This window comes from Oreochromis aureus, linkage group 16, assembly GCF_013358895.1.
Source record: "Oreochromis aureus strain Israel breed Guangdong linkage group 16, ZZ_aureus, whole genome shotgun sequence".
NCBI lineage: Eukaryota > Metazoa > Chordata > Actinopteri > Cichliformes > Cichlidae > Oreochromis > Oreochromis aureus.
The window spans coordinates 4,302,447-4,318,480 of record NC_052957.1 but is presented as its reverse complement, the minus strand read 5'-3'; the positions used below and the strand labels follow the sequence as shown (position 1 = coordinate 4,318,480).

General features: G+C 39.9%; 1 protein-coding gene across 1 annotated transcript; it reads right to left on the bottom strand.

Moving 5' to 3' along the window:
• On the bottom strand, positions 1 to 15,334 carry LOC116333415 (extended synaptotagmin-3-like). Its single transcript, XM_031756643.2, has 22 exons — positions 14,871 to 15,334; positions 14,160 to 14,201; positions 11,100 to 11,234; positions 10,888 to 10,964; positions 10,723 to 10,792; positions 10,549 to 10,638; positions 10,406 to 10,461; positions 10,185 to 10,305; positions 9,807 to 9,983; positions 9,429 to 9,511; positions 8,809 to 8,857; positions 8,568 to 8,657; positions 8,368 to 8,430; positions 6,362 to 6,433; positions 6,105 to 6,191; positions 5,680 to 5,829; positions 5,178 to 5,533; positions 4,931 to 5,029; positions 4,478 to 4,609; positions 4,248 to 4,353; positions 1,267 to 1,316; positions 1 to 953 (listed from the first exon to the last, which is right to left on the bottom strand). Exons 1-22 carry the CDS (start codon positions 15,216 to 15,218, stop codon positions 914 to 916), a joined length of 2,493 nt encoding a protein of 830 aa, XP_031612503.1. The 5' UTR covers positions 15,219 to 15,334; the 3' UTR covers positions 1 to 913.
• Between the last annotated feature and the right edge of the window lie 700 nt (positions 15,335 to 16,034).

Genomic DNA, 16,034 nt, shown 5'->3' with positions numbered 1-16,034 from the left:
AGGGTTAGTATTGTCATTTGTTTGTTTTGTTTCTTTCTTAGGGTTTAGTTAGTTTTCTTTGGTGGGACTTAGTTGGTTTTGTTCGTTATTTTGGCCTGGGTTCACCCTGGAGCTATGCTTCATTACCTTTAATAAAATCACCTTTTTTTACGCACAACTGGTTTTGGATGTTTGGCTTGGGAACCAGGGCAGGTATCTGTCTCTCTCTCCTCCAACCTTTATGTGCGTCCCTACATGCCTAGACTGGGGGCGTAACAACTCAAACAAGTTTTGCTGAAAAACTGAATATGGAACAAGCAAAGCTTAATACTAAACAATATATATATTAGCTGTATAATACCAGTAGGCCAGCTCTAATAGTAATTTGGTATGGCTTCGCGGGCCAAATGTAATTAGGCTGCGGGCCAAATTTGGCCCGCGGGCCAGAGTTTGACACCTATGAGATACATGTTGAACAAAGAGCACATGACACTCACTAACTTAGTGGTACTGTCTGATCAACCATCAGCATTAATGGTCAAGTCCTAAACTTACTGCAGTTTGATGGAAACTGTAAAAATATTATTTAGCATTCAAAAACAAGCTGATTTTTGCTTGTATATGTCATCAGTTATAGTTCTGACAAATTGTCTTTTCTTGCATACAAAAAGTGACACAAACTTGTTTTAATCTTATGTTTAAGTGTGTCAGTTTCAAGTAAGACCTCCAGTATTACTGGACTGGAAGATGAAATTTGTGCCTGTGATCAGAGTGTTCCTTATTTACACATCATCAAAGATAGTTTTTCTGCTACTTTTGGGGGGAAAAAATCCATAAAGGAGTATGAAACTCATCAAGCATCATGTCTGCAGTTTTCCCTGCAGTGGCTGATGAGGTGATTTTTAAGTTGCAAAGTTTTTCTCAGTTCCACTTGCTAGATGGATTTCTTCAGCCCAAGCAGAGTGAGCTCATACCTTCAGAGAAACAAGTGTGAAATATTCACGTGACTATATCTAAAAACAAATAATCAGCCACACATTGTTTTACATTAGAGTCCATGTCCATGACTTGCAATCAACAAAGAAACAAAGAAACCAGCACCAGTTTGCATTTGGTGCTGAAAGTGGTTATTTTAGTGAAAACCCCAAAACAATGAAATCTCTTGCCCATTATAAGATGCTTCATACTGACACTCAGACACTCAACTTAGTGTTCCATTCAGAGTAAATCAACAGAATTTATTCAGTGTCACACAGGTAAAACACCTGCTGCACAGCTTGATCTTACCATGCTGTGACGCCTTTGACCAGATCCATCTGTGAGAGATCTATTATTACCTGTGGAATATAACAAAATGTCTTTTACTTATCCAAAATAAGCTGCATTAAATGTAACAACCCACATACAGTGGGATGCAAAAGTTTGGGCAACCTTGTTAATAGTCATTATTTTCCTGTATGAATCGTTGGTTGTTACAATAAAACATGTCAGTTAAATATATCATATAGGAGACACACACAGTGATATTTGAGAAGTGAAATGAAGTTTATTGGATTTACAGAAAGTGTGCAATATTTGTTTAAACAAAATCAGGCAGGTGCATAAATTTGGGCACTGTTGTCATTTTATTGATTCCAAAACCTTTAGAACTAATTATTGGAACTCAAATTGTTTTGGTAAGCTCAGTGACCCCTGACCTACATACACAGGTGAATCCAATAATGAGAAAGAGTATTTAAGGGGGTCAATTGTAAGTTTCCCTCCTCTTTTAATTTTCTCTGAAGAGTAGCAACATGGGGGTCTCAAAACAACTCTCAAATGACCTGAAGACAAAGATTGTTCACCATCATGGTTTATGGGAAGGATACAGAAAGCTGTCTCGGAGATTTAAGCTCTCTGTTTCCACAGTTAGGAACATAGTGAGAAAATGGAAGACCACAGGCTCAGTTCAAGTTAAGGCTCGAAGTGGCAGACCAAGAAAAATCTCGGCTAGACAGAAGCGACGAAAGGTGAGAACAGTCAGAGTCAACTCACAGACCAGCACCAAAGACCTACAACATCATCTTGCAGCAGATGGAGTCACTGTGCATCGTTCTACCATTCGGCGCACTTTACACAAGGAGATGCTGTATGCGAGAGTGATGCAGAGAAAGCCTTTTCTCCGCCCACAGCACAGAGCCGCTTGAGGTATGCTAAGGCACATTTGGACAAGCCAGCTTCATTCTGGAATAAGGTGCTGTGGACTGATGAAACTAAAATTGAGTTATTTGGGCATAACAAGGGGCGTTATGCATGGAGGAAAAAGAACACAGCATTCCAAGAAAAACACCTGCTACCTACAGTAAAATATGGTGGTGGTTCCATCATGCTGTGGGGCTGTGTGGCCAGTGCAGGGACTGGGAATCTTGTCAAAGTTGAGGGACACATGGATTCCACTCAGTATCAGCAGATTCTGGAGACCAATGTCCAGGAATCAGTGACAAAGCTGAAGCTGCGCCGGGGCTGGATCTTTCAACAAGACAACGACCCGAAACACTGCTCAAAATGCACTAAGGCATTCATTCAGAGGAACAAGTACAACGTTCTGGAACGGCCATCTCAGTCCCAGACATGAATATTATTGAAAATCTGTGGTGTGAGTTAAAGAGAGCTGTCCATGCTCGGAAGCCATCAAACCTGAATGAACTAGAGATGTTTTGTAAAGAGGAATGGTCCAAAATACCTTCAACCACAATCCAGACTCTCATTGGAACCTACAGGAAGCGTTTAGAGCAGAGATGGGCAATAACGCGTTACTTGTAAGGGATTACTATTGCAAAAACGGTAATTAGATTACCGTTACTTTCACGTAGGAACGCTGCGTTACTGCGTTACTAAAACCGTGATTTTTTGCGAGAACGTCTCATGACAGTGACGTAAGCGTGTGCGACGTTCGTGACAACAGCTGTGTGCAGATCATAATATATGGAGTGCGGACAGAGTGTAGCATGCAGCGTTTAAAGCGTGGAATACTGACCTTATTTTGAGTTTGATTCCATAAAAAGTGACAAAAACATTAGTGTCCGTTGTGCGTGGGAAGAAAACTTCTTTTTACAGCGAAAAAAACCCTAAACTTCCAAGCAAGCACCGAGTGTACTATGACGTAATGTGAAATTCACAGAGAAACTCGCGGATTCTTCCACTGACCGCTGGGCACACCTGCACCAGGGTAAACCTCCGCCTACCCCAGTCCTGCTTTACAGGTGAAAATAGAGCAACAGGACCGCTGAGTCTTTGATTTTATTTATTTTCTGCTGTGTTTTACTTGCATCTATTTGAAAGAGTGAGTGTAAACACAAAAAAATATTTTATTTTATGTGCTGGAATGTGCAGAAAATAGGTTTAAATGTTAAACAAATTTCTTCCAGTCAGAGAATGTTGCATCTAATTTAATTTTTGCTTGATGCATAAAGTTAAAAGATTTAAAGTTTTAAAAAGAGACGTTTCCCTTTGATTACATTTTGTATGATGGATTATGCAGAAAAAGTAGAATTGGGCTGAAAGATCTATCGCTTTATCACCTATTCAGGTTGTAAATCACGTTTTTAAAAAGTAACTAAGTAATTAATTACTTTTGAAAATAAGTAATCAGTAAAGTAACGGGATTACTTTTGGGGGGAAGTAATCAGTAATTAGTAACTGATTACTTTTTTCAAGTAACTTGACCAACACTGGTTTAGAGGCTGTAATTTCTGCAAAAGGCGGATCTACTAAATATTGATTTCATTTCTTTTTTTGTGGTGCCCAAATTTATGCACCTGCCTGATTTTGTTTAAACAATTATTGCACACTTTCTGTAAATCCAATAAACTTCATTTCACTTCTCAAATATCACTGTGTGTGTCTCCTATATGATATATTTAACTGACATTTTTTTATTGTAACAACCAACAATTTATACAGGAAAATAATGACTATTAACAAGGTTGCCCACTGTATGTATGCATAGATAGAGAGATCACAAATAGATTAAACTGCTTTTTAAAGCCTGTATCAGAAAAAATGAGTTGTTTATATTAGATACTAATTATATTTGTTACAATTTTAATGACACCACTACTGATTATTTCTTAATATTTTTTAAAAAAAATTAAGATTATTTTTAACAGAAGCAAATATCACTGTAATTACTATAAAAATGTTTATTTACAAATAGGAATATTCCTCAGTGTATAGTTTTATTATTTTTAAGGTATCAATGCCATTTACCCTGACGTAGCATAACATACCGAGCCAATATCCTTTCTCTCTCTGGAGACCAACATCTTGTTACTTTTCACAGACACATACAACTTCCTAGTTTGTGCTTCCCCGAGTGTCACATCGAACTGAAACCTGTGACAAAAGAGGATTGGCAGAAAAGGAAAAGAAAGTAACACTGTGCACAAACTTTAAAACTCTCAGCTCTTCGTTTTTTAAAAAACAAACGGGATATGTAGAATGAGTTTATTACGCTTACTTTTCTTTGAAAACAGGATTGATCGTCCTCTTCTTGACACCGGTCCTCTTGCGATGCTTCAAGCTTTGGTCGGGAAGGAGATTCAGGCGGACGTAAGAGTCTGTGCCGTTCTCACTGCAGGGGAATAAATTCCTGCATAACAAAGGATTTTAAAAGAAAACTGTTTATTATTATGTGTAATTTACAATCTCTAATTGTTGCCTTTTTCTCATCGGATTTGTTGAGTTCAGATAATTTAAAACAAAAAATAATGAATATCTTAATATTCTTAAATTAAGCCTGTTTATGACTTATACCAGCTACTGCGAACATTTTATATGACATATTTTCAATATTTTGGACCTATGTGTATATATATTATTTCATCATATGGTGTTTATTAGAAAAGGAGTTTAATGTCATCACACTAAAAATGCAAATCATAACTGGTGCTGCTTGATCGCTGTGACATACCTGCAATTGTTAACAAAGACCATGAGTTTGTTTCTCATGGTTGCATATCGTACAGACAGCGCAATCTCTCCAAATGAACCCAGATGATTCCTAATGGCCCTTTAGAGGTAAAAATGAATATATGAATGTCACTTTTTCTTTCTTTCAGTTCTTTTGAAAATGCAGCATCTTAGTTCATTATATCTGTAAAAATATTAAAAGTCAGCATTAGAGGACAGAAATGGACACACAGAGAACAAAGTCTCACTCTGGATAGGAGGCTCCATCTGACAGGTCGAATCGCGATGAATCGATGACGTTCTCTAGCAGCAGGCTGTGGGAGTCAAACCGACGCAAGTTTATTGATGAAGATGATTGCTTCCTGTTTTCAGGCGCCTGGGAGGAGCCACAGCCTTGAGCTAAATAACCTTCGCTTGGTGACGCTCCCTCCAGGTTCAGAGTAGAGGCAGCAGGGATATTGTTAGAGGAAGCTGTGTAAGAGGAGGGTGGAGCACTGGAGGGATTGGAGACTGAGTTGTACCCTGATTTTCTGGCCTGTTGTTGTTTGACTTGTGGAGGAGGACTGAAGATAGTCTGGGATGGAGGCTCTTCCAAATTAAGAATCTGTGTGAGATTTACATCAGCGCCGATGAGGAATTGTATCGGCAGTGCTAGTGAATAACACAATGGGGGGGGGGGGGGAGACAAAAACAACAACAATAATACATAAAACAGGGAAACCTAAGAGATCTTTAGCCTTGCATGCCCACCCTGAGAGTGGCCCTCAGTTTGATCTGGCTGTTTGCTCCAGAGCGTTCCAGCATGAAGCGCTGGTCTAGAGTCAGGTTGGAGGTTCTGAGTAGGTGACTGAGGGGCAAGTTGAGAACACCGAGTAGATTCTTCTTCTCAGGCTCTTTGACCTGAACCACATGAACAAAGAAAATATAAAAATCACGGATTAGATTAAATTTATGAAGAGATCAGATGGAACATGGTGTTGCAACATTGGCAGCACACTGGAAAAATCAAGGTTTAAATGATTAATTTACAGACACAGAACAAAAACTGTATGAAGAGCATATCTGATTAAAAACTGGAAAAAAGGTGAGAACGTGCTATAACTTTTTTAATTAGGTTATTAAATTAAAGGTTTTAAATGCATTATTTTACAAACAGTACGGAGTAAATGACAAACCTGAACAATGAGCTCCTGTGCACTGACATTATGCACAAAGAAGGTGAAGCCCTCTTCCCAAACTGGATCTTTAGATGCATAGGCAACCTGTGGAAAGAGAGCATTGGTTAAGCGAGATGGTCACTGTGATGTGTGGATGTAACTGCAATCTCTGAAGCAGATGAACTGACCAGTGTTTTCAATTTTTACAGTAGAAAAATAATCCAAAAAAGGACATAAACACTTAAAGGTGGAAATCGCGTATTAACAATACCTACCTTGCTTTTCTTAACGTCGTCGTCAATGGACATTTCCACAAAGGAGTTGGGACAGGTGGTTCTCTTTGTGAGCTGAAAGAAAAGCAAAGTGGGAACATCTGTTCTAGTTTACAACTACTGTTAGCTGAGTCTGTGTTTCTGTGAGCCACTGTCAACATTTAAACCGGAAAAAAAACCCTTGCACTTATAAACCTGGTAAGTGTACATCCATACCATTATTTCATTTCATTAATTGTGGGACATTTTTCCACAATTAGGCTAGGAGTTCTTCAGGTATAGACAAAATGTGTTGTAGTGAGCTTTTATCATTGACCAACAAATCAGTTTATCCTTGAATCCAACCATCCATCTATCTTCTCCCACTTATCCAGTTCAAGGGGGAGGGGCTGGAGCCTATCCCACCTGGCACAGGGCAAGAGCTGGGGTACACCCTGGACAGGTCGCCAGTCTATCGCAGGGCTAACACACAGAGACACACGACTGTTCACACTCACTTTGACACCTATGGCTGTTTTAGAATCACCATTTAACCTAACCCCGGTACCTGCATGACTTTGGACTGTGGGAGGAAGCCAGAGAGAACCCACGCAGACATGAGGAGAATCATGCAAAGTCTGCAAAGAAAAACCCTGGCCAGATGGGGGATTCAAACCTGAACCTTCTCTCTGTTTATAATACACATATCATAATGTAATAAATAATTATGCAGTTGTTTGTTTTATGCAAGGCAGTTCTCTCCACTGCCTTGCAATCATACTCTAAGGGCATTTTTGTGTTATTGGTGCTATTTGGATATCAAATAAAATAAATAAATAAATATCTACAAAAATAAGAATAACATTGTTGTGGGGAATGCCACAATAATCACGGAAATCTGATATAATGACAGCCCGTTGCAAAAATACTCCCACACACTTTGTGTCATTGCATTGTCACACTATGGCCAGCAGAGGGCATTCAGAGGCAATGCTTCTGAAGGCAACAGAACTGAGAAATGTTTAGCAGGTCTCTGTGAAAACATGCTCCTTGCCTGCTAGTGCCTAAATAACAAGATCATTGGATTCACACATAATAGCATGTAACTATAAAAAGATCTGTGAATATAGCAACCTTGGTAATGTGTCAGTGTGTGTCTGATTTAAAAAGGATTAATTAGTTCTAATTTCCTCAAAAGTTCACGACTATGTTCACTTTCTGCATTTTTCTTTATGCTAGGAAACGTAACCTGAACATTGCTCAGGAGGAAGACCAGCTGTCAGTAACACAGCTACGTAAAATGAGAGGCATGTGCCAGACAAACGGGAAAGGCCAGCTTTCACAGACACAAGAGCACTTGGAGTGATAACAGAAAGCTCCTGATCAAACTGAGACATCAACATTCAAAAGCATTATCAACTCTAGGACACAAAAATGAAAGAAAAGCTAAGTACCAATGAAAGATAACGACTGCCCTTCGTTGAGAGCCCCAAACTCGAATGCAAAGTTGTGATTTGTTTTTCTTTTTTTAGTGCAGCAGAAATTAAATTATAAAATGCATTCCCAGAACTGATGCCAATTTTATCAGTCTTCTGATATCAGATGAAAAAATATCTCCATTATGACCAGTGGGCTGGTTCTAAAAACAATATGTGCAATCACACATAAAGTTACATTTTTGTGTGCTTGCTGCCGAGAAATAAAATATATCACTCTGTTATTTTTAATGAGTAAAACAAAGCTTGAATTTTTTTTATATACCCATGTCAAATTTTAATTTAAAATAAACACACTTTTACTGTCTTTTACCCCGTTTTTCAGTGGTGCAACACTCAGTTAAATATAAAGCGCGCTAATGCTGTACATTGGTGCCAAATATTCTTATAAAATTAGAAGATAATAAAGTGAAACTACTTTTCTTGAGACTCATGGCCATCTTTTTGTAGAGCAGTCCAAAAATACAGCTGAGCACATTTGCATCACTGACTTACGTCAGTATCTTCTAATACTCTCTATTAGAAGATACTTACTGGTAGATCTGTGGCACTGTTCAGGTACACTGCAAGCACAGCACAGGCAAAGTTGTCCGTGGACTGGAAGAAAGAGTTGGGAGAGAGAATGAACGTGAGTTACATAGCAGCTGGACGCTGAGCTACCTACAGAGGCAGTTAAAAGTTGAATGATAAAATCTTGATGTTAGTGACATCAAAGAAACACTAAGCTGCTGTACCTCCTTCAGCAGGCTGGTGTCACTCTGAAGGGAAAACCACTGGAGCTTAAGATGAACTTCACCATGCAGTGCCCCGTCCACAGGAAACCACTGCATGAGTAAAGGGATGTTCAAAAGGATGAAATACAAATCTAGAACTAGAGGAAATTATAACAAAAGCTCGAACACTACATAAATCCTGCAATGTCCTCTAGCACAGAAATACTGATATTAGTTGTTTACTACTGTTAAAAAAGCTCACCTGATCCATTTGTTTCTCCCTCTTCACTTCTCCAAAATCAAGGTTATATCTAAATTAGACAAGAAGTGTACAATAACATCAGAACTCAGACAGATCATTATTTTAATCAGTTTCATAGCTCAGAAATGCATACCAAAACAATAATCATATCACTACATTTAAAAAGAAAGCAAAACTACACACACTGACATGAGACACGGACTTTCAAATTAACACAGGAAACACGGCAGGCACAGACTGAACTAAACCTACCCTAACATGAGGATTACAATAAGAAGAATAATCAGCACAACTAAGGAATCAGAACCTAAACCATAATACAGAATAATACAAAAAAACACCAGTAACAGAAAATGCTGGGTCAAACGACCCAGAACCGTGAAAGCTTTGATTAGTCATGTGTGGCCAGTAAAACTAGAAAAGTGCTATACAAATATAAGTAAATGACATATTATGGACAAAAATCAAAAATGTTGAATATTGAGTGATAAAACTGTCTTTAAGTTGGATGTGTTGACATCAGTGACTACAGGAGGCACTACAACGAGAAATCTACTGATGACTGATTGGCAGATGCTGCCTAAAGAATTTGGCCAAAATCCATTTAATCTTCGATTTACCTTCCAAGACAATCATCTTTGTCTGCGCCCTCATCATACAGCTCCAATTCTAGCTCCTGCCCCGGGGCCTCATGGACAATAAACTGCACACACAAAAACAACAACAATGTTTTAATTGTCTTTCAAGTATTTTGATTAAATTTTACTGAATGGGATTTCCAAAACACATTATGGGAAAGGTCTTAGCAGGTTACATTAAGAAAACTGGATATAAGATACTGAGTAAAAATGCAAACAAACTCCACAAAATTGTGTTTTCAAGTTTGTCCATGAGAATTAAGTGACACATTTTTTTGTTAAGGAAAAAAAAGAGTGGCAGAATCAAACAGTAATCCATTACTGAATCAAAGTGTGCATAAGTGCAGTGTGTTTGTGTACCTCATACACTTCATTCCATTTTGGGAGCAAATTCTCTTTGACGGTCTTGCTTTTGAAAAGCGTGCTGCCCACTCTCAGTGTGGCATATCGGTCTGATTTCGCTTTCATTAAATTCATCACGTGTGTGTTCTTAGCTACCAGATCTCTGGCTTCCAACAAGTGGACCCTCACCACCCCCTGAGAAGAAAAAGCACAAGTACTCACGTTAACAGCACAGTGTCAGGTAAACTGAAAGAGCAAAAAACTAGCAATAGTCAAAACAACATTAAACATTTTAATACTTTTTAATTTGATAGGATTCTGTTTTTTAATGTGCAATGCTGCTTACTGTAGCTGCAAGTTATTATATGAAAATAACTGCAAAAATATTTAACATACACGAGGAAGTGGGAACCTCATCTGGTCCACTTTGACCTTGTCTATGAGGGGAATGCACATGCGGTTGGGCAACACCATGATGGAAGCTATAGCATCCAAGGTCGTCTCCTCAGACAGTGAACTGTAAGGTGAAAGATGTGATGAGAGAGGACAGCAACCAAACAAGTAAACACCGAGTAATAAAATCATTCATTTCAAATATTTCAAATATTATTTGAGACCTTAAAGAAGGGATGCTCAAAAGGTTTGGCATACCAGTCCAGTTTATGTGCAGAGTCTGAAAGAAATTTTTATAGTTTTAAACATCACTAACTACACGGCTCCACTAGTCATAATAAGACTGAGAAAGTCTCTGGCCACTTACAGGCCGGCGAATGAAGAAAAAAGTGACTCCTCCCACCAGCGGTGCTTGACCAATAAGAGGCTCTAAAATGACCCTCAGCATCCCCTGGAGCTGGAAGATTCAGAGCGAGTTTTACATGAACAGTAAGCATGTGATATAGACAATGGAGAGAACACAGAAAAATGAGATGCTCACTTTAAGTCCTTTCACACGAGTTGTGATTGCCAGGCTTACATCAGTGCTGATGTCCACATCACCATCATAACTGGAGAGTAAACTGAGCTGGTCAGACATAAATGATGACAAGAGAAAACATCACACTACTTTGTAAACTAAGGTGAAAAAATGTGTTTGACCAACCTTATATTCATGTCTAGAATCACTTCCCTATGTTCCACTTCATGTGTGTATGCTCGTATTCCAGTGATCTTGAGAGGCTGAAAATAACAAAATAATTTAAAAAAAAAATCACTTGGCCACAATATATTGCCTGTGACGCACTTCCACTGATGAATGTCACTGAATATTGAAGCAGAACAAATAAAAATGGTGCATAAATCAAAACCACACACTTTGTATCCAAAATGGATCTTGGTAAATGTGAATGCTTTGAGCGCAGGATTGGAGGCCCTGATGGATGGCTGGATCTTTTCTCTAAGTAGCTTCTCCATGTACATCCCAATGAATGGCCACGCCTGCTCCAACACCTGAACACATAAAAAAAAACCCACACCACTTTAGCGCAACTTGATTCAGCACCTATGAGATCACATAGTACATAGAATTTTACTTACTCTCTTATATGAGGTGAAAACAAAAAGGTTTAATGTATCAAATGGCTTATTTAACTTTTTAAAATGACAACTTATTTTAATATTTTGTCTTTAGTAAAGACAAAAGGGGTAGCTACTTGTGTGTTCATCAAAAACCAAAAACACAACTTGTTATAGGAGACTGAGCCCTGAAAATGACACGTATATATTAGTCTAACCTACCAACATATTTATCTGTCGATGTGGATTTTATCAGCCATGTCAGTATTATCACATATTTGATATAAGGACGTTTGAAATGAATCAATTTGATTGTCAGCTTATCTAGTTTGGACTCCATGAGGGCCTAGAGCCCATTCCTCCAGATTCAAGATTCTCTCTCTGAAAAAGCTGCCCCAGTCATGCTGTGGCAGAGGATGCTCTTGATCATGGCTCTGTAAAAGTTCTTGAGCAACTGGGCAGAGAGTCCTCTTCAGTTTCCTGAGGAAGAAGAGTCTTTGTTGGGCCTTCCTAACCAGAAAGGAGGTGTTCAGTGACCAAGTCAGATCCAAGGTGATGTGGAGGCCTAGGAATTTGATGTTATCCACACCCTCCAGCACCTCCCTTTGATGAGGAGAGATGGGTGCTCTGTTCTCCTGGACCTCCTGTAGTCTACTATGGCCTCTTGCTGATGTTAAGCACCAGATTGTTCAGTAAACACCACTGGAACAGGTGCTGGATCTCCTCTCTGTAGAGGTTCTCATCATTGTTTGTTATGAGGCCCACTAAGGTAGTGTCGTCTGCAAAATTCAGAACCGTGTTTGAGTAGTGGATAGCTGTGGATGTGGATATTCTGTTCACTATTCTCACCACCTGAGACCGGTTGGTGAAAAAGTCCCTGATCCATAGGCACATTGGTGTTGAAAGTCCCAGGTTGTGGAGCTTCACTATCAGCTTATCTGGGATGATTGTATTAAATGGTGAACTGAAGTCCACGAACACCATCCTCACAAGTCTCAGCTGCAGGTGTGTCAGGACTGTGGCTTTATTAGTGTTAATTCTCTTCAGAGTAGAAGTCACTTGGTAGAGCTGCTAAGCGAGCCTACCGCAGACATGAGTGAGACAGATAAATATGAAGGGATGCCAGCTCGGACGTCACCCAGATCAACAAGGTCCGCGTCAGGTGTTGAGGAACCAGGGGAACCTGATGAGAAGTGGGCCAGTTGTCAGCCACCTCCTGTACATGGATGACATCAAGCTGTATGCCAAGAGTGAACGAGACATCGATTCACTGATCCATACCACCAGGATATACAGCAATGAAATCGGAATGTCGTTCGGACTGGAGAAATGTAGTAGGATGATAACAAGAACAACAAAGAGAGGGAAAATAGTCAGAACTGAGGGGATCGAACTACCAGAAGGAAACATTGCATACATTGAGGACAGTTACAAGTACTTGGGGATCCCACAGGCAAATGGGAGCCATGAAGAGGCCACTAGGAAAGCTGCAACCATCAAGTACCTGCAGAGGGTCAGGCAATTCCTGAGGAGTCAGCTGAACGGTAAGAACACTTACGCCCTGCCCCTGATCAGGTATCCTGCTGGGATAATAAGTTGGCCAAAGGAGCAGATAGAAGCCACTGACATAAAGACAAGGAAGCTCCTGACCATGCATGGTGGGTTTGACCCCAAGTCTAGCATGCCTGAGTGTCAGCACCACGGTCCAAGATGAGACAAGGAACATCCACGAAGACATCAAGCGTGCTCAGTGAATACCTCAGGCAGCAGAAACCCAAGAAAGAGGAGGAAGACGAGGAACCATCATGGAAGGACAGGCCCGTGTATGGTATGTACCACTGGCAAATAGAGGAGGTGGCTGATATCCAGAAATCCTACCAGTGGCTGGACAGAGCTGGACTGAAAGACAGCACAGAGCCAATAATCATGGCAGCACAAGAACAAGCTCTGAGTACAAGATCCATAGAGGCTGGGGTCTATCACACCAGGCAAGACCCCAGGTGCAGGCTGTGTAAAGATGCACCTAAAACAATCCAGCACATAACAGCAGGGTGCAAGATGCTAGCAGGCAGGGCACACATGGAACGCTATAACCAAGTGGCCGGCATAGTGTACAGGAACATCTGTGTCGAATATGGCCTGGAAGCCCCGAGGTCAAAATGGGAGACGCCTCCTAAGGTGGTGGAGGATGACCGAGCTAAGATCCTGTGGGACTTCCAGAAACAAACGGACAAAATGGTGGTGGCTAACCAACCGGACATAGTGGTGGTAGAAAAACAGAAGAAGACGGCCGTAGTGATCGATGTAACGGTTCCGAATGACAGCAATATCAGGAAGAAGGAACACGAGAAGCTGGAGAAATACCAAGGGCTCAGAGAAGAGCTAGAGAAGATGTGGAGGGTGAAGGTAATCGGAGCACTAGGTGCAGTGATCCCCAAGCTAGGTGAGTGGCTCCAGCAAATCCTGGGAATAACATCGGAGATCTCTGTCTAGAAGAGTCCTAGGAACAGCTAAGATACTGTGCAGGATCCTCAAGCTCCGAGGTCTCTGGTAGAGGACACGTGCTTGAAGGATAGACCGCCCGCAGGGGCGAGCGGGAAATATACCTATTATACTTACCTACTCAAATATCACCGGTAAAGCCTTTTACTCAATAAAAATCATGATTAGGAGCGTGTTGTTTAGCCGGCTAATGACACGAGCTGATCCTCTGTTCAAACTGCCGTTTGCTACTACACTTTTCTCCAATGTCTTGATTAAAATAAAACAAAAATCATAGATCACTGAAACAAATATATTTTGCTGGGACTTACATACCTCACATGAGGTATGTTAGGCAAAATAACTTTAATACTGTACCTTGTTAAGCCATTGAACATTCTCTACATCAGTGTATTGCACCTTTTGGGGAAAAAAACAAAACAAAGTTAAAGATACAAGTGGGTCTGGAATCAGATTTTCAATTAATACTGTCTGTACAACAGTGAGTATGCAGAATGATGTTGAAGATGTATTGGTGTCATTAAATCTTAATAACAGATCATAAACTTTAAAATAAAATGAAACTCAAAGAAATTACCCTGATATTTCTCATTCAACAACATTTAGGGTATTTTTTAATAAAATGGATACGGAGGATAAGCATGGTATAATTTATTTTAAGTCTTACAAAAACTTACAACTCAACGTACATTTATTAAGACTTCTGTATTTAAATGGAATCGTACATGAAGTCAAACTTGTAATTTAGATTTAAATCATGAAGTCTGTCATTATCAGCAGAAGCATCTTCTCTGTCTTTCTTAGTCACGTACACATAAACAAGACACAAACTGGAGCCATCAGTAAAATCTAATCTAATAGCACATCTCCTGTACATTTTGAAGTCCTGTGACATAAGAAGCAGCTTATCTTATTTTCTATCACCTCTCTTTTTATCCCACAAGTCAGTTAAATACATTTGGTACCAGGTTGTTGAAATGCTCTAAAGAAAAGCAGGATACACAGATCGCCCCAATAAAGATACCCGTCAACTGTCTCATTTTGTACACATATTTATTCATTACATACCCAGGACGCCATTTGTAAAGCACTTTTCAGCTCGGTGTTGACCACTTGTATTTCACTGTCTGCTAACTCAATGGCTGATCCAATTCGGGCGTCCTTCCACTGGCGATTTTTCTTCCAGTAAGTGAGCACAAACATGCACAGCAGTACCCAGCTGATACTGAGGCCCAGATAACCTGTCAGGTACACCGGGTAGAAGATGAGCATGGCTCTTCCGCAGTAAATCAGGAAATCAATTAATATTTGAGTGATAGCTGAGGAGCTGAACATTTTCACGCTGATCAATGGACTCTCCCTGGACCTTGCTCCTCGTGCTGAGTTGCTTGGAAGCAACTGTCCGGTGGATGCCATCGGGTCGTACTCCCAGTAAGGACCCGTTGCCAAACGTTCAGCAAACCTATTTTGGATCAATGCCTGAACAAATGAGTTTTCCTGTGTCTTACTTTGGAGTAGAGTAGACAAACCAGTCTACTGCACTCACTCAGCCACCATCGTAATCCTAAAACTTCCGTGTTGAAACTTCTTAAGTGCAGGTAAGCGTACTTGAGGAGGGGAATGTGGAGAATGTGTTCAGCTTTAAAAAAAAAAAAAAAAAAAAAAAAAAAAAAAAAAGAATTGCACTGTAAACATAATTTTGAACAACATCATGTGTGACTTTTATAGATGCATTTTAATTTAATAAAAGTTTACATTTCGACATGGTGTGTACCCTGTTGTGCAATTCAGGAGAATCACATACAAAGTAGTGTCTGCTCTGATGGAGTCTGATTTTCGCTCTGCCTCCATCTGCAGGACAGAGTCTCACTTGAGTAAAGCTCAGTGAATAAGAGCTGTAAATCAGTCTTATTTCAACTTTTATTACATTATTAAATCGAGTAGCTGAACACTATTTCAAGACTTTTGCACTACAAAAAAAACAAAAACAAAAAACCCTCAAGTCAAATGTCACCCAACTCCCCCAGCTCACTTACGGAGAACCATCAGAGGATATGCTCAAAAATGTGAACACCTGTCTACCAGTGTTACTGAAACCACTGAGCTCATATACAGCACTGCCACAGCAATCCCAGACTTGTATATAAAATCAAAAAGCATCTAGAGGAAGGCCCTAATAGAGAAGAAGGCTGGAAGCTGAACTCGGGGAAGCCAGGAAGGATTTTATAGTTG